The following is a 25928-nucleotide window of genomic DNA, read 5'->3' on the forward strand; positions in this document are numbered from 1 at the left end:
TGATCAAGGGAAAAAATATGTATCCATGTCCTCTCTTTATGGCATCTTTCCTGCCCTGAAGTTTCCTCAAATAGGAGGGAGGAAAAAATACAAGAGAAGCCAAAGTCTCAGGGGGAAGAGAGTGGCAGCTCAGGAAGAGAGTGCCGGGACAACGTGGTGACAGATCAGGGCCCACGGCGTGCGTCCCATTCGCCGTCCAGGGCCCCATCCACTACGGGTTCCTCAGGAAGAGACAGGATCCTGGCTGTATGAGCTTCCAAAGAGCACTGGCCTAACCAGGCAGCACCAAGGGTGTGCGATCCTCCTGTGAATTCCTCATCAGTACATTTATGTCACTGAATCAGCAGCCCAATGCATCTCCTACTTCAGTTAGCCTGTTTCACAGCCTTTAGGGTAATACCTGAGTGTCACCACTGCTCTTAACAAAGCATGCTGAGGACACTGTTGTAATTGTGACTGTATCTTAAAAATCAATGGCCACAAACCCCGTTGCAGTGCATGAATAGTACAGATTATTTAAATGACTAATTGATACATACCACAAAATGCATTCAACAATGAGCACAAATTACATCTGTGTCATAGAAATGCCACAGAAATTACAGTTAATGAATCTTAAAAAATCACACTAATATTAAAGGAGCTTTACCACTAATGTCAAAAATCACACTGGACATTTTTTCCTTCAGCTACCGTGGGTGCCTCATAGGACAAACAGAATCAAAGTGCATTCTCCTTTCCCTGTGGGCACTGAGGTGGTCCTTCCCCAGACATCTCAGCTCCCATTTAAAAACATGGCCCTACATTTCAGAAGTGAGATGCAGCTTCCAGGTGAAACTCTGCCAAACTAGGCCAGGGCCTCTTCCCTAGTGATTTTGACTCCAGCCCTGACCCCAGCAGCTAACTCTCACAGAGGCACCATTTGAAACATGAACAGCACAGTGTTCAGTAGTACCAATTTCATGAAAATTGATTTCAAGACCTAAGATCATTCATTTCTAATGGTAGAATTTAGACTCTGGTACGACCAGAGGGAGAACAGGATGACATAGAACGAAAAGGATAGGATTTGAAGTAGCATTCTATACTTATCTGGGTCTCAGGCATGCCGTTCCCTCTCTCTGGGTGTTAGATTACGTTTTTTGTAAAAAAGAGGGGGTCAGATTATATCAGGCCCTATGAGATTTCATGGGACCCATCAAGGGAGGTCGCAGGGAGGTGGGGAAAGACCTGGCAGCTACTCCACCCCCCTCAGACAGAGAAGTCCCACCGTTACTAGTTCTATGTATGGGGTTGCTACTTAGGATTTCATGTAGAGTCTGTCATTAAAAATTATTTAAAAATCACAGACAATCCCCTCTTAGTGTCTTCCTGCTGTTAACCTTAACTTCAAAAGCACCCCAGCTCTCTCACTTAGGCCACACTTCACTGAACATTCTGACATGCGGTCTGGAGCTTAGACACAGTACATTTTTATACGTGCCTTACTCCAAATTGATCAAATATCTCTCCTTAAATTACATTCTGAACATACCTAAATATGCTTTCTTATTTCTAGACTACCTCAGACACAAAAGACTATAAATCCAATAACTGAAAACATTGTCTTTGATTTAAAAATCTGAATAAAATCTAGAAATTATCATTTATTAGCTTGCAAGTAAAAGAAACTCACATTTATTCAAATTCTATGCACCGCTAATACACACTGATCTCCTTTAAAAATTCTAGTTGTCTAGAAATACAGCAAAGAATCTGTGTATTTCTCAGTTCTTTTCATAAAAGCTGCTTAGATCAGATGTCTCTCAAGCATTACTGTCATTCTTCTTGAATTACTTTAAGAGAAAAGAAGCCTCTAGCTTCCTATTTTGCTTCTCATTTCAGAAAGCCTATGCTTATGCGGATGAAGACGAAGGCCGTCCAGCCAACGACTGTTTGCTCATCTACGACGGCGAGGGGGCTGGGTCTCCCGTTGGCTCCATCGGCTGCTGCAGTTGGATCCTGGATGACCTGGATGACAGCTACATGGAAACTTTAGATCAGAAATTTAGGACTCTTGCCGAAATCTGCTTAGACAGAGAGATTGAACAATTTCCTTCACAGCTGGCCTGTATCCCCATCAGTACCGACCTCCCTTTGTTTGGGCCCAATTACTTTCTCAACGACTCTTCAGGAGTGACTCTCTCAGAGGCTGAATTCCAGGCAGAAATGGCAGCACCAGAACCCATGGTTCCTGAGGACATTGTAGTGACCGAGATGTACACCACCACTGACCAGTGTGTGCAGCCCACTACGACTGTTTTCGATCCCCAGCTTGCACCGGGCGTTGTAGTGACGGAAACGCTAATGGCGCCCGTCTATGAAGTCCGCGGGAACATTTGTGTACCTGCTGAGCTCACCCACACACACAATGTAATCTACACGGAGAGAGTGCTGTCCGGTCCTGCTATGACCGACATGGGCAGCAGCAGCTTAGCTGATGGTTGTATGGGACCTGTGATGAGTGGCAGTATTTTGGTAGGGCCAGAAATTCAAGTGACACAAATGGTGAGTCCAGACATTCACATAAGCCAAACCATTGGTTCCACATCACCAATGACATCTCAACAGAGAGTGACACAGTATAGCAACATGCATTACTCCCAACAGTAAGCGATTGGTGGTCAGTACTCTACATGGAGACCTTGCACCTTGTAATCACCAAAAGATCCATCAAAAATGTATAATGTCCTAGAGTTAACATTTTAACAGTCAACAAATATTCAAGTATTCTAAGTTTAATATCACTTTGATGGCAACTTTTTGAGGGTAACTATGGCTAAGCACTTTCAATCAGCCTTCTTAAATTCTTTCTGATTTTAAATAGTGTGCCAAAAAACTTGAAGAAAATGTGTTACATCTTTAGATACTGTCTAATCAATAGCACAAAACTCACAGGGAAATCTTACAGGTTATGGGCTGGTAGAACAGGTCATGGAAACCAAATACTCTTGCTCTTGAGGTGGCAAAACAAGTCTTGTCTGCATTCACCAGTCATATTTAGCTTTAGAGAAATAGTTCTATTAAAAATTTTCATTAAATAGGTAAATGAAATGTACATTTCTGAAAGGAAATTGGAAAGAAGTTGGAGCATCCAACATTAGAGACTATTTGTCCCTTTAAATGGTTCCTCAAGATATACAATATTTAGGATATGCATCACTGCAAATTGTCCCTCAAAAGGAATTATATATATGTGTAGCTATACATATACACAAATCAATAGGATGAATGTTTACTGCACTTCACTATTTATATCACTAACTGTAAATCAATCTAGAATAGCAACAGAATTATGACACTACAGTAGAAGCAGTTCTTAGGGGAAATATTAGAACTTTTTCCCCTTACAAAGATTTTTTTCTCTACTCTTATTAATTATGTCAGAAAGCCATATGAAATATGGTTTAGTCAGTTTCATTGACCTGAGTCATAGAGGTTTCATCTGGCAACCAGATATTCCCCAAAAGCACCTCTGTAATTATGCAGATATTCAACAATGTATTTACTTCAACAATATTTACTTAGAAGATACTATGTGTTGAGTGCTGGTCTGGGCTCTGTGGATATTCAGGTGAAGAAGACAGACATTATTCCTGTCTTCATAGAACTTCCAATTGATTCTAGACTTAAAACTCTGGGAATATGGCTTTGAGCTTCTTTAGACAATAATTAACAAAATATTTAAGTCCATTACCAAGCTCTGCTTCTTTTTTTAACTCTGCTGCTTGTGTTGAATGAATGACATGGAAACATGAGGCAACTGCCTACTTTTAGTAAGCAAAAAGTGACTTGAAAGAATTTCTAGCAAGATGGTTTTATTTAACTGTAAAATATGTAAACTACATAGTTGTAACTATAATGTGACTGGGAAGATAATGTAAAGGGAATAAATTTATTTTAGGTCTTATTCTTTTCGGAGAGAAATAACTACAAGGCTTCTTGCTGAACCTGTCCCTTTAAATAAACCCATTGTAGAGTTTGGGGCATCTCACACGATCTCTTGTACAATTCCCTCATTCTACCAAAGATAAACTAGAACTCGGGAGATAAAAATGACCACAACCAGCTAGCTGTGGCACAAATCTTGAATCCTTGCCCAGGTCCTCTAGCCAGCACATTTCTCAGTACTGTGACTTCATCAGAAGTGGCAAGGATCCAGTTTAACCTGTTACATTGTCTTTCCTATTTTCTAACTGGAAAAAAAAAGCTATCTCTTAAAAAATAAAATAAAATAGGTTTCATGGAGTTGAACTATAGAATGACTAAAACAATGTAATGCCAGAGGGTTATTAATATTTTGTTCTATCTTTTCCACTTACATATCTTCTTTTCTTTTCTTACATGTATTGCCAGTTGCTATAGTCATTCCTCAGTTTAGTTATTTACAACCAGGACTCTGTTACATTGTATTACCTTGTTTGATGAAATCCCGGGGTATCCCAGGAGTACTGGTACCATGGTCATCTTAACACTCAATTAACAACCAGCCATGAACATTCTGCCTGCAGTCAGTCTTGAGACATATCCTGACATGGATATCCCTCTCTCGCAGTTTGCATTCTATTAGGCCGATAATTCTAAGAATTATAAAAAAGAAGGGAATAATTAAATGTAAGGTGCTCAACATTTTTCTGTGAACTTTTCTCCCATTTCTCTATCAATATGCAAAGATTCAAGGGTGTTTCCAAAAGAGGAAATGTACCTCTGGTGGACGACCTCCTCCATACTGGCCACATAAACAAGACCAGAACTATTTCACATTTTCTGTCAGCATTATCCATGAAGAGCAGTTCCTTCCATCATTCCAAGGTGGCCAGTGTCACTCGCATATGACTCAAGCCTCTGAAACTGGTTTATTTTAAAGACACGGTCTCAGAGAAAACAGAAAGCACAGGGCAAGGCTTCCCCCTCACGACTTAGAGGTGGGCGCCGACTCATGGCAGGAAGCAAGACGATACCGCATTTGTGTTAAGGCTTGAAAATGGACCCAGAAGCCCCAGAAATGAGATTTAATTAATAAATGTAATAGTATATAATTGGAGTCCTATATCCTACCCCATAGAATCACCTGGAGGGACAGCATTATTAAATACACAAAGGGTTTCTCTTAGAAAAGCCTGATCAGGTGAAAGGAAAGGGAAAAAAAGAAGAGAGTATTTATAAACTTGTTTCAGGAAAAAGTATTTTTAAAATATTACCTTTTTGGAATTAGATATTTCTGATTGCAATGTATTACTGAATGCAATAATGTTTTATATATCTCTTCAATAAAAATGTGATGAGGAAAAAAATGTTTCATTATCTTTTTGGTGCATTCCATATACAAACATACACTCAGAATCTTTTCCCATTGTGTTACTAGGTGACCATCAACTTTATCATCCTTATCATTATGTGTATAATACAGCATCATTTGTCAATTGAAATTCCAAATAATTCATTTGATTATCAATTGTAGTATTTCTCAATAGAATCACTATTTGAATAATAAATGCTCACTATAAACTAAAAATTCAATTGAATGAACTCCAGAAATTGTTCTAGACATTGTGTGAATTATAGAATTAAATACATCACAGAGCAGGGCACAAAACAGAGATCCCAGTATGAAGATAAAAGTTACTGACTTTCCTTCATTATATAAAATCTCAAAACAACCATGAAAGCCATATAAATGAACCCCAAAAGTTACATTTAATTACATGTTATATGGGAAAAAAATTCCCAGAAAGCCAAAACTTATTATCACTAAATATGGCATAATATTTTACTTTCTTTTACAATATGAAAGTAGTTGTTACAGTACTTTAAACATAAATCACCCAAATATAGATAATGAAAATTAATTTGCTAAGAAGACTTCTTTAAATTCCATTTCAGCTTATTTGAAATAGAATAAATAAGACTGAAGAAATTCAGGTCAGAGCGGGAAGGAATTAATGGGGGGGATTTCTTAGTGTTGTTATAAACTGTTAAGAAATGAATAAAAGAAAGATAAGGAGGGAACTGTTGCTGGGGCTGTAAATCAGTGCAGCCACTCCGGAAAGTAGTACAGAGGTTCCTCAGAAGACTCAACAGAAACACCATGCCACTCAGCAACTCCACTTCTGTGAACTGACCCAAAGAAAACAAAATCTCTAGTCCAAAAAGATATGTGCATTCCTGCTCACTACAGCATATTTACAATAGCCAAAATATGGAAACAACCTAAATGTCCACTGATAGATGAATAGAAGATGTGGTATATGTGTACACACACATACTGGAATATTACTCAGCCAGAAAAATGAAATCTTGCCATTTGAAACATCAATGGACCTAGAGGGTAATTATGCTAAGTGAAATAAGTCAGAGAAGACAAATATCATATGAGTTCACTAATCTGAAAAACAAAACAAAAGAACAAACAAACAGAAACAGATCCATAGACAGAGTGGTCATTGCCATAGGGGAGATGGGGTAAGGGAATGGCCAAAACAGGTGAAATGGGGGGAAAAAATAGTATGTTTGATATCTTGATCTGGGTAATGGTTACATGAGTGTACACACATGTCGTTTCATTGAGCTGTACATTAAGATTTATGCATTTTACTCTATGTACCTCAGTAATTTTTAAAAAGCCAAAACAATCTCAAAAAAAGAAATAAGTAAATTAAAATAAAAAAATTAAAAGATTGGGAGATGTCTTATTTCTTTAAATAATAAGGGAAAAGGTGATAAAACCATTCCAATAATAACACAAATTCTGTTTTACAGATAAAGATGGCAATTATCTGGTACTGAAGTGCTGGCTGGCAGGCATATGGGTCAGGACAACTTCCATGTTCATTAGCTCATGGGCAGGCTGAATTGCTCATAAGAAAGACAACATAAGGGTTCCAAAATATAATAAGAATAAATTGTGTTGAGTGAAAGTGGAACAAATGAAAACTGAGGACTACCTGTGCTTATTGTTGTTGGCATAAAAGATCAACCCTAAGCACTGAAGAAAACATTTCTTAAAAAGGGGACCACACTTGGGTTAGAAATCCACAGAGCTGAGTTTCCCTGGGATTAGTATGATGACTGAGCTAAAGGTATGAGAGATGCTGTGTGTGCCTAACAGGGAGGCAGTAAGCATGTGTGGTGAGTGATGGCGAAATGTTGGTACAAAAGTCGAGTGCTTGCACGTGACCAGCATAAACACGGGCTGACTGGGTAGTCTTCAGTACTTATTTAAGAGCACGGAGGCACTGACTAGGTGGGAACTTTGCTATCAGTGAGGCATTTCCCTCCAAGTGAGGCGGGCATGAAACTGAGCAGGCCTTGTACAGACAGAAGATTAAAAAACCAAATATTTATTATTATGTGCCAAGCATTATGAAAACTGTTTTTCAAACTTTCTCTCATTTATCTACCTTATAATCTTCCTTTTAAAGATGAAGAAAATTGAGGAAAAGAAACATGTTATGGGAGCCACCCTGACCTAGTCCCAAAGCTCATTCACAAGTTCATGCAATATGCTTTGAGCATCTCACTGTCCACCTGCGAACCAGCTTCCAGGGGCAGAGGTGACCTAGGGTCCTTGCCATCCAGACAGACGCACGAGAGAAGCCACGGGTATGACATGAGCTGCCTGAGGAGCGCGTATGATGGGGGCACAAGAGAGGAGCAGGGGCCTCCAGCCAGGGGGGTGGGGGCTGCTCAGAAGAAATGGCCTGTGAGCTGAGTCCGGAGGGACCCCCAGGAAACAGCCAGATGAAGAAACGGGAAGGGTCTTCTAAGCCAGGACAGAATGGAGAGAAGGCGAGAAACGGGGGACACCGAGGGAAGAGATTAGCTCCTTCTGAGAAGTGGAAGCAGGTATGGCTGGGGATGAAGGAACACGACTGGATAGACCAGTCGGAGACCTAGCTATGAACGACATGTTTCGGAACTTTTATCTTGATCAGGAAGTTAAAGAGAACCACTGGAATCTTTAAGGGAGAACAGTAAATTTGAAATCCCTTGCGGAGTTTGCTTGGTACAGATAGGAGGGGGGTGAGGCTATTGGTAAGGAAATCAGCGGGGAGGTTCTTTCAATTAACCAAGGCAGTGAGAGTATGATCTGAGTCTCATCTACACGTGATGATCTTTGGGATAATTGCTTAGCGGCCCGTATCACCCAATCATATTATAATTTACATTCCACATCAGCAAATGGTGGCAACCAGCTATTCCAGCTGTGTCCCAAAAGACAGCACACTGATCTATAAACACGGAGCCCAGTAAATGCCCTTGAGGGGGCCAGACTCCCTGATGGACCTGCGGAAGGGGCGGACTGTGGAGACTAAGACAGCCTTTTATTCAAGAAAAATATGCTTTCTACATTACAAGGAATAGAGAAGAAATTTTAAACGAGTCAATGTTAAGATTTTAAGGTGTTTTTGTTTTTTTTAGAAAAGTCAGGAAATATAAAAATATGACAAGAAAATGGAAACCAGGTACGGTTACCCAGAGCCAGCTACTTGCCGACACTGACAGTTCTCCTTCCCGTTAGCACCTGCCACAGCTCTTCCCGTCCAGTGGTGGGCGGCGCCGGAGAGACCCAGACTCAGGGCTGTTAGTCCCGACACCCTTATTCACTGCTTATGATTTCAAAGTTGAGGTTCTTATCTGTAAAAGTTCATGCCTAATTTTTACATTTAAAATTCCTTTTAAAAGTATTTTAAAGGCTATTTCATTTCATAATGAGCATTGAAGTTTCTGCCATTTCATTTGTATCATAAATGATGGAGCTCTGCATGCACTTTACACTATTTCCACAGGAATTGGAACTTCTGGGTAAAGACTATGCATGTTTTTTACAATGTGTATATTACAACACATTATTAATAAGATGGTCCTGGATATTAGTAAAAATACCTTATACACCAAAGTACAATAATCATAGCCATACTATGTATTTTTTTTTAATTTCTGGAGTTCCAGTTTCCCCTAGTTCTGAGACTGAATCCATAACCCATTAGATGTACCACATCATTACGAAGCTTATATTTGTTGATGAGCATGCCAGAATTAAAGAGGAGCACCTAGACACGTCCTACTATCAAGGCTTAAATTGTCCCAGATTAGTTTTGATGGCCAGCACTCATTTTTCCAACTGAAGACAATACACACTCTATAATGTGTTCAGCCCTGTTCTATATATAGTATAATCCTAGAACCAAAGTTATGGGCTGTAATTTTCTAACAAAGTATTAATTATCATTTGACAACTTGAACCCTGAAAAAAAATCTCTCCCCTAAAAATGTCATAAGAAAACCTAAAACACAAAGCCACACTGGCGTCTCCCAAGTACCACCTGCAGGCTAGTTGATAGAGTGAGGTTAACTGTTCACCAAGCAGGAGCCTGAGATTTAAACATGTGCTTTAGAGGAAAAGAAAAATATTCCCAGAGCAGATAGGACGTGACCCATCCAATGTGGCAACGGTGGCTCCCATCCTGAGTTGGCGTGTATCACTCACCTCTGTTCTTAATTTTTTTTAATCCGAGATGTTGACACTGTGCAGAATACATCAAAGTATAAGGAATCTCTCACGGTTTGTGGATTTCAAACACTAGCCTGATACTTGTGCATTTCCATTTCCATCACTTCAAACCAAAGCTTCCACTCCTCACCTCACCTTCCTTAACTTAGAGAATTTACATTCTCAGTTTTAACTGCACTGGCATATCGGCAGGAGAGCAGTCACACGACAAATGACATTGAAAAACTAGAAAAGTGTTTTGTTTTAGCTGTTGAACTGAGAGGATGGAAGGCCTGGATACATGGGAGGGCGTGTGGCTCACACAGCCATTGCTTCCACAGTTCAAGCCGCCCCAAGCACACATCACACGCCTATGAGATCAGCTCTTTCTGAGGGGCCGTGTCCGCTCAGCGAGCAGCATGATCCTCACCGCACCGTTGTCAGGACGTTCCTGCCCACGACTAAACCCAACCAGTACTTGAGGACCAAGCCATGTAGCAAGCGCTATTAAAAGTTAGCTGGAACCTTAACACTTTTCGACCCACCCCAATTTCATGAAATGGATCAGTGAAAAATAACTGATTAACTAAAGAAATGGAAAGTAAAGAAAACCCTTTCTCATATTCTGGTAATCGAAAAGTTTAAGTAGTCAGTGCCTTCCTCCCTAAATCTTCAGCGTTCCTGATGCTGGGGAGGAAGCAGCTCCCTAGCTGAGCGAGGGGGCGCAGGACACCTCCCTGCACTAACGTGTCAACAGTCCTTCCTGCATTACAGGCAAGCTCTTCGGGAGGACCCAGCCAGGTGTGGGCGGCAGACTCCTCCCAGGGCCTCGCTCCACACCACTCCCCCCACTAAAGAGCAAAAGGAGGGAGGGGAGAAAAAACACAGAAAGTCTCACTGGCTTAGCAACTATGGTTTCCATGGAACCCAAAGGGGTGTCCTTTCTCTGAAGATAAGGGTGTGTTCAGTTCTTTGCATGTTTTGGCAAAGTATTCATCATGTGCCCTCAGCTAAGACAGAAAAGCATGTAGCTTAACAGGAAAAAGGCTGAGAAAAAAAATCTCACGTTGGAACCACTAAGCCCAGGGACAGTCAGACTGATGAGCAGTGAATACTTGAAAGGGAGGCCACCCATCATTTTGTCAGTGGGAAAATCTGACCAAAATAAAACATGCTTTGTAGTGCGTTGTGAAATTGGGAGCAACTGGTGATCTTCAGGTTGGGTGCATAATAGCAACTATACTTCCTCAATTTCCAGGACAGGCTCATAATTACCATCCCTTTCAGTCCTAACTTAAAACCATCCGCCTGTTGTCCCCTTGCATAGCCACTGTTGTTAGACAAAATGAGTTTTTAAAAATACAGTCACCAGTGTAGGCATTCATTAAATATTTGTCGTGTGCCAGGACCACTTATTCACGTAAAATCCTCCACAGTATGAGCTGAATTAGTTCCTGAGGCTCCACATCCCCGGCACACTCACTGAGGTTCCCCGATCCCCACTATATCATTCCTCTTTGTATCTCTAGGCCCAAGCAGTGTCTTGTGCAATAAATACTTCAATCAGTTCTTCACATTGTTATCAAAATTATCTCTTCTCCTAGCTGGAGATTATGGGAGAATCTCTCTCAAGGAGAAATCATAAAGAGATAGGAATAATCTATTGACAGGAAAAAATGATTAGATGCTCCACCTTCTACTGACAGAGGATTGCAGATAACTGGACTGAGAATTCTATGCATAGTTGGGTCCAGTTTTTGGCTCAGACACTTAAATCTGTTCTTCTTACTGTGTTTGTTTGTAAAATTAGAGAACTGGATTGAATTAGTGTTTTTCGCACTAGGGTCCACACCCCCCAATAAAAGGTCGTGAAGTCAATGGAGTATGCCTATCTAGACAAACATTGTTAAGGTAGTTAAATAGAATTTAAAAGAAAAGGAAAGAGCAGAGGGATTACTCTATCACCCATAGTAAGAGTTTGTGTTTGTATATTTTGTGTATATAGGTTGGTGACATACACTACATTTTTGACCATGGTTAAAAGAAGTTGGAACACCACTAGACTAGATCGTCTTAAGTTTCCTCAGGCTCCCAAATGCTTGAATTTTAACCAAGTTGAAAGAGAACTAGGATGAGTCATACAATGGTAAGCAATTCCCTCACCTCTCTGGATCTCACAGTCATCAACCTTCCAAATGTGAGTTGCTTGGACAACCTATGTCCCTGAGTATGAAATTGCTTCTTACCTGCTTCTATGTAGCAAGGTAATCCCTATTAGACCCTAAATCTTCCCTAAAATGAGTGACCTCAGGCATCCCAGGCTTTTTGTTCAAGAAGAAACCAGTTTCAGAGGATCCTCTTTGTGAGTAAAACTGCTGGTATGAAGCCCTCAGAGTGTCTGTCAGCTGAGAGGCCGGGGATGAAGCCTCCTAGAGAGCAATGGACTGCTGTTCCCTGAGGGGCCGCTATCCCCAAAGGACTCCAGAACCCCGGAGATTCTGTGTTCTCCTCCCCGTTTCTCTGTGCTGTCCTCCTTGGTGGGCTGGAAGCGGGTCGGGCTCTGCACCCACTCCCCTCAACCCTCATCCCCCATGCAGTAGCTTGCTTCTCTTCAAGCACCACCAGGGTAGGTCTGAATTAAATCTAAATGAACATCAAGCAGTTTTATTAGTTGGATCTTCCCTTCAACGTAAACAAAAGTGTGGTGGGGTGAACACTGACATTCTCTAGTGGAAATACAAAATCTAACATTTCCTCAGATACACAGGTTAATAGAAACTTCAGATCCACATTCTGCCCAGAAGGAGTGTGGAAGAACAAAATGAAAAAAGGGAGAAATAATAGACAAAAAGAAAGAATGGATAGGCAGAGAGGGGAACAGACCTGGAGCGGCAGGAAGGGGAGGGATCAGTGGCAGGGAGAGGGAACAGATGCAGAGTGAGGGGGCTGACCCAGAGAAAGACTGGGGAGGGAAGCGCCCTGCAGGGAACCAGGAGCCCCTGCCGGCTCACCTGCCCCAGCATGTCTGCCAGTCTCTGGACCCAGCCCTGCAGCCCCGCCTGGTGCGTGGCCTCAGCAGGGAGCCTGCATAAGACAGAGCAGAGGGGCCCTTTTGGCTCTGGGACATGGTCACTTCCTGCTTTGGAGCTGGTGACCTGACCAGTTGCACCAGTTGCCCACTAATCCTAATTTGTACTCCATCCCCATTTTGTTGTTACTGCAGTTTTTCTCATGCTAGGCCTAAATGCCAAGCTCTTGACTTCTGTGGTGTTTCTCCTGTGTACCTGAGTTGGATTTCTAACTGCTAATATAACAAGAGTTTTCTCAGACACCAAAGCCTGCCTGCATCCTGAAATGTGACTCGGTACCTCTGACCCTCACCTTAGCCCCCAGGACTCCCAGACCTTTCCTTCATTCAACATAATGCCCAGAGGCACAATTCCTAGCCCATATTTTGCTCACACTTTCAATCTGCTGATTTTATTTCATCTCAGCAAAATATTGAAGAGTTTCTGCCATGAACAGGCCGGGCACTGGAGCTACAGAGAAGAATAAGACACAGTCCTACCTCTGGGGAAACTCACAGAGTAGTAAAAGGGGCTGACCCTTAAGCAGACATTTCAGTATGATCCTCACGAAAACTCTCCCCGGTGCTGTGGGCATGCAGACAGAGCTTAGGCCAGTCTAGAGGGTCAGAGTTGGTACCTGGAGAAGACGAATCCTCAGTTGAGTGTCAGGGGAGCAACCGGCACTGCTGAGGAGCGGGTGAGAGAGGGGCCGCGGAGCAAAGGCCAGCCGTCTGCAGGCTGGAATGACACGGCACAAAGAGTGGAAAGCATTGCCAGGGAATGGCAGACCATGAGACTCAAATGCATGCTAGACTAGCAGGGAAAATCATCGCCCCACGCTGAAGAGCTGGAAGCTCATGGTACACATGGTGAGGAGACTTTGAAGCGACTTAGGCAAAGAAAACACATGCTCAGATTTACGTTTCATACACATCTTTTCAGTGCCTCTGTTCTGAATTAATAGAGTTAGACTTGAACTTGGACTGACCTTGCTTCCATTTCAAATTGCTAGTAAAAATAATGCTTTTCCTTATTTTCGCCCATCTCTCTCATTGCAAGTACATACCACTACTATCTCTCCAGAAATAAACGCACACAACTGCCCACGGTGTTCCAGCAGCATGCACACAGCTAACTCAGGTGTTTCCAGAACATGTTGTTCTTATTTAGGGCAAAACACACTACTCAAAGGAATTCAATAGCTCAGTATTTTCATGCTGATTTTGTTACTAGAAAAAGCCCTAAAATAATAATTACACCTTTATTGGATCTTTTTGCCAAGACTACCTTTTCCTAGTTTTATACACTAAATTGTAAAATCCCCATTTGCTTAATGCTTTGAAAGGAAAAATATCAAACATATAATTAGTCAAAATATTATTAATTAGAATATTTACACACATACATGTAATATAACGTAAATAAATGTTATGATTCATACTATAGAGATTTTCAGTGAAATGTTTTTTTACACACCTTTTTCAGCTTAATTACCCACCTTGCTCCTGAATTAACAGTAGTATTCTCTTGCATGAAATCCTTTCTAACTGCCTAGTGTTTGTCCTCATCTTTTTCTCTATATTCAAGTAATCATTTGCAGTCTACATATACACACATACACAAAGACACCTAGACACACACACATGTGACAATATTATATTCCTATTCTTTATCTTCATATCTTTAAGTCAACTGGCATATGTTTATTTCTTTTTTTTGTCTGCAAAATATTCTACTTCCTGTATTCTACTTATATATTCCTAAAACAATACCAGATTTGTCAGAGTGTTAGAGAGCCACTTTGTTTCACCTCCAATATTGGAAGCAATTGAGAAAAGGTATAGGAGACACACACAAAAAGTAAGTATTAGCTTTATTATTTATAACTAAATAGATGGAGATGATGTGGTTGAGATGGCAGTCGTGATGAGCACCCTAATACTCATTCCAGAATGAAACTCACTCACAGTCACAGAAACCCCCAGGCCAAGGCGGAGCCTGCCCCATCAGCCTGTAGCTGGAAGAAGCAGGGGTGTCTTGTCGACAGGCTGGCTCCAAAAGGGAAAACCCTGGATGAGGAGTCGTGAGGTGGGAGGGGGCAGTGGGCTGAACCCAGTGTATATAATTCCTTCTCCCAGGCTCTCTGATCAGAAGATTTGTCCTCCATCCATAACAGGAGCAGAAGGAATGGGGCATAAAGTCGGCTGTACTGTAGCTGAATTCTCTTCATGCAGAAATGTGAGTCCAGAGACAACAGAGATAACTAACAGTTGCTTTTTAAATAGCAGCAGTGTCATAATGCATTTTGATATCTGGTAAAGCAAGACCCTGCAATATTCTTCTTACTCATTCTTCTATTAGCCGTTGGGGATTGTTTTTTCCTCCACATAGACTTTAAGATATTTTTTATCCTCTTCCACCTCCATCCCTCACATAGATTAATGGGCAAAGTCTGTGAACTGCAATAAGATCTTTTTCTTTGAGGGACTGACATCTTATAACAGGAATTCTTTTCATCCAAGAATATCATACTATATACTTCTTAGATCTTTATTAATTTTTTATTTGTCCTTTATTAATATTTTTTTGTGCTTTCTTAAGAATGTTATTTCCAAATATTTTGTAGTTTTTAACTGAGATTGTGAATGGATTATTTTTCTCATTTCACTTTCTGGATCCTTATTACTAGGGTAAAGAAAACTTAGTGATTTATTCTATAAAAATCCACCTTAAAATTTCTTTTTAAAAAAATCCTATGTACAAATGGGAAACTACTGAAAGATATGAATAATTTCCTCACAAAATACAAATCAAAATGTAGCTCCCCAAATGGAAAACCTCAATAGACCAGTTGACTATTGAGGAGCTTCAGTGCAGGAAAACTTAGAGTAACCAGAGATAAATTTCATAAGCTCAAAGCACTTCTTTCCAAAGTAGGCTGATCATCCCATATTGATATAAACTGCATCACTTCAGTCTGAATGAAGTGAATAAGAAATAAAGAAATAAAAGGGTGTTTTGAGAATCCTGAGTTTACATGGAAAACTGAGGAAGAACATTACATCACCATTGCACCGTGTTCACACGTCCGTAAAACCGGCCGTATGGCTGACACACCAAAAATGAACCCCATACTGATTCAACGTCTCTGCTAACGGGAGCACAGAGGCAGAGTTTTCTCCACCTTTAATCTCTCTTTAGGTGTCTCCTGCCAGAAATGGGCCAAATATGTGGTTGCTATGCCAGCATCGGATCAAATCATATAAACGCACATTGCAAAGATTGTGTTTTGAGAAACATTCAGCCTAAATGAGACTGGAAGTTCCAACAAAGGAAAGCAAATTAAAATGATGACTCAAAGAAGTCAGTGTGATACAACATAGAAACACTCCTACGGGCTAAATAACATCTTGCTGTAAGACACAGAGTGATCACCAGCTCAGGTAGGGTGTTGATTCCTATCCTCTTCTCAATGTCTCTGAATAGAATAATGGGGTTGATTCAAAGGGAAGTCCAATTTAGACATGTCCGAAAGTGCAGAAAAGGCATTTCATGTCTCTGAACCAACAGTTCAGTGCTTTCCTAAGAGTATATGAATACAGAACAGATCCACATGATGAGAATGTTATTCTGCCCCTAAAAATATGGCAGGAGATGAGGGAGCCAAGATGGCAGCGTGAGTAGAGCAGGGGAAATCTCCTCCCAAAAACACATAGAGCTATGAAAATATAACAAACAAAACTCTTCCTAAAATAGAGACCAGAGGACACAGGACAACATCCAGACCACATCCACACATGCAAGAACCCAGCACCTTGCAAAGGGGGTAAGATACAAGCACCGGCCCGGCAGGACCTGAGCGCCCCTCCCCCCTGCTCCTGGCAGGTGGAAAGAAACCGGAGCGGTTTTTTTTTTTTTTTTTGGTGAGTGCTTTTTGGAAGCCTTAAAGGGACAGGGATCCCGTTGCTAGGGAGGCAGGGCGGCGGGACCAGTGAGGGGGTGCCTGGGACCCGTGCCTGAGGACAAAGATTACCGTGTGTTTTTCCCTACGGGACCGGTGGGCGGGTGCCTGAGACCGGTGCCTGAGGATGGAAGAAATTGCGTGCTTTTCCCCTTTTTTTTCTCTTTTTGGCGAGTGCTTTTTGGAAGCCTTAAAGGGACAGGGACACTGGTGCTAGGGAGGCAGGGCGGCGGGACTGGTGAGCAGGTGCCTGGGACCGGCGCCTGAGGACAAAGACTATCCCGTGTTTTTCCCTGCAGAACCGGAGGGCGGGTGCCTGAGACCGGCACCTGAGGACGGAGGAAATCGCGCGTTTTTCCCCTTTTTTTTTTTTTGTCTTTTTGGCGGGTGCTTTTTGGAAGCCTTGAAGGGACAGGGACCCCGGTGCTAGGGAGGCAGGGCAGCAGGACCAGTGAGTGGGTGCATGGGACCGGCGCCTGAGGAAAAAAAAAAAAAAATCGCGTGTTTTTTCATTTTTTTTTTTTTTTCTGTTCCCTCTCTCATTGCTGCTGTTGTTCTTTTGGTTTGGAGAGTGCTTTTTGGAAGTCTTAAAGGGGCAGGACAGGACACTTAGACCAGAGGCAGGGAATCTGGGGATCTCTGGGCACTCTAACCCCCTGGGCAACAGGGAGCACAGAGGCCCCTTACGGAGAAAAATAGCCTCCCGGCCGCTTCCCCTCCAACAGGGCTCCACCACTTTGGAGGAACGGCCCCAGCCAGGCCATGCCCACAGCAACAGCGGAGATAAACTCCATGGCATATGGGCAGGTAGCAGAAGCCCTGTCTGCGCACAGCTGACAAGTATAAGCCACTAGAGGTCGCTATTCTCCCAGGAGAGGAAGGCCACAAACCAACAAGAAGGGAAGCTCTTCCAGCGGTCACTCGTACCAGGTCTGGAAACTATCTCTATCACCATGAAAAGGCAAAACTACAGGCAGACAAAGATCACAGAGACAACACCTGAGAAGGAGACAGACCTAACCAGTCCTCCTGAAAAAGAATTCAAAATAAAAATCATGAACATGCTGACAGAGATGCAGAGAAAAATGCAAGAGCAATGGGATGAAGTCCAGAGGGAGATCACAGATGTCAGGAAGGAGATCACAGAAGTGAAACAATCCCTGGAAGGATTTACAAGCAGAATGGATAAGATGCAAGAGGCCACTGAAGGAATAGAAGCCAGAGAGCAGGAATGTATAGAAGGTGACATAGAGAGAGATAAAAGGATCTCCAGGAACGAAACAACACTAAGAGAACTATGTGACCAAACCAAAAGGAATAATATTCGTATTATAGGGGTACCAGAAGAAGAAGAAAGAGGAAAAGGGATAGAAAGTCTCTTTGAAGAAATAATTGCTGAAAACTTCCCCAAACTGGGGGAGGAAATAATCGAACAGACCATGGAATTACACAGAACCCCCAACAGAAAGGATCCAAGGAGGACAACACCAAGACACATAGTAATTAAAATGGCAAGGATCAAGGACAAGGAAAGAGTTTTAAAGGCAGATAGAGAGAAAAAGGTTACCTATAAAGGAAAACCCATCAGGCTAACATCAGACTTCTTGACAGAAACCCTACAGGCCAGAAGAGCATGGCATGATATACTTAATGCAATGAAACAGAAGGGCCTTGAACCAAGGATACTGTATCCAGCACGACTATCATTTAAATATGATGGCGGGATTAAACAATTCCCAGACAAGCAAAAGCTGAGGGATTTTACTTCCCACAAACCACCTCTACAGGGCATCCTACAGGGACTGCTCTAGATGGGAGCACTCCTAAAAAGAGCACAGAACAAAACACACAACATATGAAGAATGGAGGAGGAGGAATAAGAAGGGAGAGAAGAAAAGAATCTCCAGACAGTGTATATAACAGCTCAATAAGCGAGCTAAGTTAGGCAGTAAGATACTAAAGAAGCTAACCTTGAACCTTTGGTAACCACGAATCTAAAGCCTGCAATGGCAATAAGTACATATCTCTCAATAGTCACCCTAAATGTAAATGGACTTAATGCACCAATCAAAAGACACAGAGTAATAGAATGGATAAAAAAGCAAGACCCATCTATATGCTGCTTACAAGAAACTCACCTTAAACCCAAAGACAAGCATAGACTAAAAGCCAAGGGATGGAAAAACATATTTCAGGCAAACAACAGTGAGAAGAAAGCAGGGGTTGCAGTACTAATATCAGACAAAATAGACTTCAAAACAAAGAAATTAACAAGAGATAAAGAAGAATACTACATAATGATAAAGGGGTCAGTCCAACAAGAGGATATAACTATTCTAAATATATATGCACCCAATACAGGAGCACCAGCATATGTGAAGCAAATACTAACAGAACTAAAGAGGGAAATAGACTGCAATGCATTCATTTTAGGAGACTTCAACACACCACTCACCCCAAAGGACAGATCCACCGGGCAGAAAATAAGTAAGGACACACAGGCACTGAACAACACACTAGAACAGATGGGCCTAATAGACATCTATAGAACTCTACATCCAAAAGTAACAGGATATACATTCTTCTCAAGTGCACATGGAACATTCTCCAGAATAGACCACATACTAGCTCACAAAAAGAGCCTCAGTAAATTCCAAAATATTAAAATTCTACCAACCAATTTTTCAGACCACAAAGGTATAAAACTAGAAATAAACTGTACAAAGAAAACAAAAAGGCTCACAAACACATGGAGGCTTAACAACATGCTTCTAAATAATCAATGGATCAATGAACAAATCAAAATAGAGATCAAGGAATATATAGAAACAAATGACAACAACAACACTAAGCCCCAACTTCTGTGGGACGCAGCGAAAGCAGTCTTAAGAGGAAAGTATATAGCAATCCAGGCACACTTGAAGAAGGAAGAACAATCCCAAATGAATAGTCTAACATCACAACTATCGAAACTGGACGAAGAAGAACAAATGAGGCCTAAAGTCAGCAGAAGGAGGGACATAATAAAGATCAGAGAAGAAATAAACAAAATTCAGAAGAATAAAACAATAGCAAAAATCAACGAAACCAAGAGCTGGTTCTTTGAGAAAATAAACAAAATAGATAAGCCTCTAGCCCCACTTATTAAGAGAAAAAGAGAATCAACACAAATCAACATAATCAGAAATGAGAATGGAAAAATCAGGACAGACTCCACAGAAATACAAAGAATTATTAAAGACTACTATGAAAACCTATATGCCAACAAGCTGGAAAACCTAGAAGAAATGGACAACTTCCTAGAAAAATACAACCTCCCAAGACTGACCAAGGAAGAAACACAAAAGTTAAACAAACCAATTATGAGCAAAGAAATTGAAACGGTAATCAAAAAACTACCCAAGAACAAAACCCCAGGGCCAGACAGATTTACCCCGGAATTTTATCAGACACACAGTGAAGACATAATACCCATTCTCCTTAAAGTGTTCCAAAAAATAGAAGAAAAGGGAATACTCCCAAACTCATTCTATGAAGCCAACATCACCCTAATACCAAAACCAGGAAAAGACCCCAACAAAAAAGAAAATTACAGACCAATATCCCTGATGAATGTAGATGCAAAAATACTCAATAAAATATTAGCAAACAGAATTCAACAGTATATCAAAAGGATCATACACCATGACCAATTGGGATTCATCCCAGGGATGCAAGGATGGTACAACATTCAAAAATCCATCAACATCATCCACCACATCAACAAAAAGAAAGACAAAAACCACATGATCATCTCCAGAGATGCTGAAAAAGCATTTGACAAAATTCAACATCCATTCATGATAAAAACTCTCAGCAAAATGGGAATAGAGGGCAAGTACCTCAACATAATAAAGGCCATATATGATAAACCCACAGCCAGCATTATACTGAACAGCAAGAAGCTGAAAGCATTTCCTCTGAGATCGGGAACCAGACAGGGATGCCCACTCTCCCCACTGTTATTTAACATAGTACTGGAGGTTCTAGCCACGGCAATCAGACAAAACAAAGAAATACAAGGAATCCAGATTGGTAAAGAAGAAGTTAAACTGTCACTATTTGCAGATGATATGATACTGTACATAAAAAACCCTAAAGACTCCACTCCAAAACTACTAGAACTGATATCGGAATACAGTAAAGTTGCAGGATACAAAATTAACACACAGAAATCTGTAGCTTTCCTATACACTAACAATGAATCAATAGAAAGAGAAATCAGGAAAACAATTCCATTCACAATTGCATCAAAAAGAATAAAATACCTAGGAATAAACCTAACCAAAGAAGTGAAAGACTTATACTCTGAAAACTACAAGTCACTCTTAAGAGAAATTAAAGGGGACACTAATAAATGGAAACTCATCCCATGCTCATGGCTAGGAAGAATTAATATCGTCAAAATGGCCATCCTGCCCAAAGCAATATACAGATTTGATGCAATCCCTATCAAACTACCAGCAACATTCTTCCATGAATTGTAACAAATAATTCAAAAATTCATATGGAAACACCAAAGACCCCGAATAGCCAAAGCAATCCTGAAAAAGAAGAATAAAGTAGGGGGGATCTCACTCCCCAACTTCAAGCTCTACTACAAAGCCATAGTAATCAAGACAATTTGGTACTGGCACAAGAACAGAGCCACAGACCAGTGGAACAGATTAGAGACTCCAGACATTAACCCAACAAATATGGTCAATTAATATTTGATAAAGGAGCCAAGGACATACAATGGCAAAATGACAGTCTCTTCAACAGATGGTGTTGGCAAAACTGGACAGCTACATGTAGGAGAATGAAACTGGACCATTGTCTAACCCCATATACAAAGGTAAACTCAAAATGGATCAAAGACCTGATAATGTGGTTGTTAGGGGGGACCTGATATAGGTGAGAGCATAGTAAACATAGTACTCTTCATGTAAATGTAGATTAAAGATTAAAAAAAAGAAGAAAGAAAGAAAGAAAGAAAGAAAGAAAGAAAGAAAGAAAGAAAGAAAGGAAGGAAGGAAGGAAGGAAGGAAGGAAGGAAGGAAGGAAGGAAGGAAGGAAGGAAGGAAGGAAGGAAGGAAGGAAGGAAGGAAGGAAAGGAAGAAAGGAAGGAAGGAAGGAAGGAAGGAAGGAAGGAAGGAAGGAAGGAAGGAAGGAAGGAAGGAAGGAAGGAAGGAAGGAAGGAAGGAAGGAAGAAAGAAAGAAAGAAAGAAAGAAAGAAAGAAAGAAAGAAAAAAAGAAAGAAAGAAAGAAAGAAAGAAAGAAAGAAAGAAAGAAAGAAAGAAAGAAAGAAAGAAAGAAAGAAAGAAAGAAAGAAAGAAAGAAAGAAAGAAAGAGAAAGAAAGAAAGAAAGAAAGAAAGAAAGAAAGAAAGAAAGAAAGAAAGAAAGAAAGAAAGAAAGAAAAGGGGGATTACTCCTTGATAGGATAAAACTATAAAACTGTTGGTAAATCAAAGATCAACACATGCTTTAAATATCCTTAATGTTGATCACTTAAAGGGTGTCAGATGATCAGCTATGGAGGTACTCTTTTCTGATAATAATGCTTTCTCTTAATAAAAACAAAAAAAAAAGCAGTCTCTGTGTGCTGACCTCCAATGAGTTCTGCACAGTGGTATAGAGGGCATGTCAAAGTGTGGGCAAAGGGTCTGTTTGTTTCTATGCAGAAGATCAAGGCCTAGCTTGGCTACCCAGAAAATGAACTAAGATACGATATGAGGAGGAGTTTCCGGCATCAGCACTCTCTGGAGGACTCGTGCCGGGGGATGATCATCAAAAAGCCTCCACAGGGATCCGGGCGATGCTGTGGTCGTGGCTGCGTCCACCCCACCGTTTCCTGAACTTGCCATTGGAATGAGGAGGGAGATGTCTAAGCTGGCATGTGCATACAGTGAGACAACGAATTTGACTGGATCTGTACTGTTGGAACTCAACCAGGAGTTGGGAGGGGTGCAAAGTGTAGCACTCCAAAATCTTATGACTATAGACTATCTGCGGTTGAAAGGACATATGGGATGTGAACAGATCCCAGACATGGGTTGCTTTAATTTGTCTGATTTCTCTCAGACTGTTCAAGTACAGTTGGACAATATCCATCATATCATAGACAAATTTTCACAAATGCCTAGGGTGCCTAAATGGTTTTCTTGGCTTCACTGGAGATGGATGGTAATTATAGATTTGCTTTGTTTATGTCACCGTATTCCTATTATGTTAATATGTGTGTACAAATTAGTTAGTAGTTTAAAACCTATACATACTTAAGGTACTCTACAAGAAGATATGTCAAAGAAATAATCAATCCTCCCATGTTTTCTGCCATATGCTACCTCTATAGCTTTTCTTCTTCCTTCCTAATTACAACCCTTAAATAGAATTCGTGCCTCATATCGAATTTACCAAGTATCATAATTCCTCCAGGTGGTAAAGATACCTCAAGACAAGTGCTGGGCATAGAAGCCACAGGGCATAAATCTGCAAAGAAGTAAAAAGCTAACCTTTTCAAACAATATGGCTTCTCTCTCACTTACCAACTTTACATTTCCCTGTATGGCCCCGGAAGATGACTGGTTAGCCAGAGATGGGTAAGATTCCTCAAGGGAGGAACAACCTAAGACAGGCACAGTCACAGGGGGGCCATCAGGTGAGAAATTGGGGATCAACAGAGGTGAGGCTCAGAACCTCATCCCCCCTGCTTTGAGAGAAATCTTCTGCATCCGTGGATGGTTTATTGCCCTTGTCTAGCTTGGATTAACACATAGTCTACAGGCACACACCTGATCATCTACAATTGCTCTCCTACAACACTAAACTATGTTTTCTACCTTTATCTTGCATCTACCTACCACTTCAGCATTTTATTAAAAATAAAAATAATAATAATAATAAAGGGAGAAATGTGGGATCAACATATAAATCAAGTATAAAAATCAAATGAATATTCATATTTGACCTGATTGTTTATAGTTCATAATGCGTGATCAAAACCTGAAAGTTTCTGTGATGAATGCCCTTGTACTGTTCACCATGTAAGAATTTATTCACTATGTAAGAATTCGTTCACCATGTAAGAACTTGTTCGTTATGCTTCAGAAGATTGGAGACTGATGAGAGTTAGGCTTGAGATGGATTAATGATTGTACATTGAGCATTGACCCCCCTATACTGAATTTTATTGTTGTTAACAACCATTTGATCAGTAAATATGAGAGATGCCCTCTCAAAAAAAAAAAAGGTGATGACAAGAGCATTTTTGTAGAATTTGGGGGGCCTTGGCATTGGTTCTAAAGGCCCATTTTCCAATTTAGCCCGAGTCCATAGAGATGGCAGACCCTGAGGTAGGCTTTGAAAGATGAATTTCAGACATTTTCAACTTATATTTTTAAAAAAACCTGAAGGGGGAAAAGTGATTATCTTTAGGAAGAGTGTATGGGGTAGAGAGAGGAGAGAATGAAAGCTTTTCCTTTTCAATTTATACCTTTCTGAACATTGAATTTTCTGACCATGTGTATGTATTCCTTTTTTTTCTCTCATGGGATAATGCAGGCTGAGAAATTATGGGTCATTGTTTTTGTTATCTTTTCCCTTCTCTATATTTTAAGAAATAAAAAGCCTAGTAAATGTTAGGGTTTTTTTAATGGGAAATTTTATCATCCAAATATAAAAGCAGGAGTAACTTGGAATTAAAATGAGAGAGTGAAATCGTTTTAAATCTTTGAAGATAATGTATATCAACTTCTATTTTTAGTATGTTACAATTCATGTGTGTTGAAGTGTTTGTAATGTTTCTATTCAAGATATGCTTTCTAAAATTACCACCTTTCTACTATTACAATTTCTTATATCTGTAAACAAGGGATTGAATTACATAAAACTCAACTGTCTTCAAAAGAAAATACATTTTATGGCTTTCATATAAAAACTTGAGTTTCTACAAACTGACATTGCATGATTAAGAAAGAAACAGGCAATGATGAACTTAGACTGAAATTCTATAAACATACTTTTTTCCATCAAAGCATACTACCAATAATCTTGCTCCTTAGAAGCTCCTGTGGCAAACTTTTGGCTGCTGAGCAATATTGTCCCATAAGTTCAAATTGGCCTCTCCATGGGAAATAGTGGCTGGCCGGTCAAACTGCTGGCTTGCGAACCCCTTGTGAGCAGAGGACAATGTGTCTTAGTAATTTCATATACCCTTAGAAATAAACACATAGTTCTCAAAAATCAGTATTAAATTAAAATGTTGGAAAGAATAGCCACAAGTTCAAAATCTAGTTATATGGGAGCCTTGGATAAAGGGGAAATTAATCTATCCTCAACTTGAGATATACATCGAATCATAATTCATTTCTAGTGTGTCACTTTGTTTCTTTAACCTATTGTAATTGACTGCTGACTGTACATCATGATAGACTCGTCTTGTTTACTACTTGCAAAGTTAAATGTTATTTTCACAAGTGTATTTATTCCATCAAAATGTGTATTTTCTTTATTTCCCATGTGTGTTTAATGCAGCCTCACATTCATTTGAAACACTTAGTTGTGTGAATCAGCAAATCCTGCAATTTCAAAGTAGCTGAATCTTAATGGCCTAGTCATGATACATTTTATTTAAATGCTTAGGCCCTGCAATTAGAAAAGTAACAATGGTATTTCATAAAAACAAATACCCATAAAATCTGAAAAAAAAGAACATGTATTTATTTGTTTGCTTTAGCATGTTGTAAAGTAAATTGAGAAAGAAATTTGGGAATGCTAGAATAAAGTGATAAAAATATTGAAAAAGAAAAAAAAATATGGCAGGAACAAAAGACACTTGAAATTTCTGTTCTCCCTAGTTAATCTTTTCAGGTGTGTGGCTCCTGGTCAGGACACCAACAGTAACATGTACATAGAATAAGTGTGCAAGTGTTACAGTTTTGCCAGACTTAGTTGGAATTCACTGATCCTGCAGGGCTGAGTGTGGGACTCCCCACTAGGTAAAAAGCCAGTAACACAAGCCTCACAGAGAACAGCCCTGACCAGAAGATAGAAGGACAGGCTGTTCGTTTTCAGCATCCTCTTCCTTAACCTGATAAAGCCAGTACTTCTCAACCACATTCATTCCTGAGATTCCTGGAGATCATTTCCTTTATAGCCGAAAAGCAGAAATAATCTAAATGTCCAACAGCTGATGAATGAATAAGCAAGATATAGTGTATCCATCTACAACATATTGTTAGGCAATAGCCCTGATGGCTACAACAGGATGAACCTCAAGAACAATATGCTAAACAAAGGCCAGTCACTGCAGATCACAGGTTACATGATTCCATTCATATGAAATGC

General features: G+C 40.3%; 1 protein-coding gene across 1 annotated transcript in view; it reads left to right on the plus strand.

Moving 5' to 3' along the window:
- DSG4 (desmoglein 4) overlaps positions 1-3949 on the plus strand; it is a 31614-nt gene extending 27665 nt beyond the window's left edge. The window contains exon 16 of the mRNA XM_017661753.3: positions 1885-3949. Coding sequence (XP_017517242.3) covers positions 1885-2652 — 768 coding nt within the window. The 3' untranslated portion in view covers positions 2653-3949. The remainder of the gene's footprint in view (positions 1-1884) is intronic.
- Positions 3950-25928: the final 21979 nt, after the last annotated feature.

Source organism: Manis javanica, chromosome 9 (genome assembly GCF_040802235.1).
Source record: "Manis javanica isolate MJ-LG chromosome 9, MJ_LKY, whole genome shotgun sequence".
NCBI lineage: Eukaryota > Metazoa > Chordata > Mammalia > Pholidota > Manidae > Manis > Manis javanica.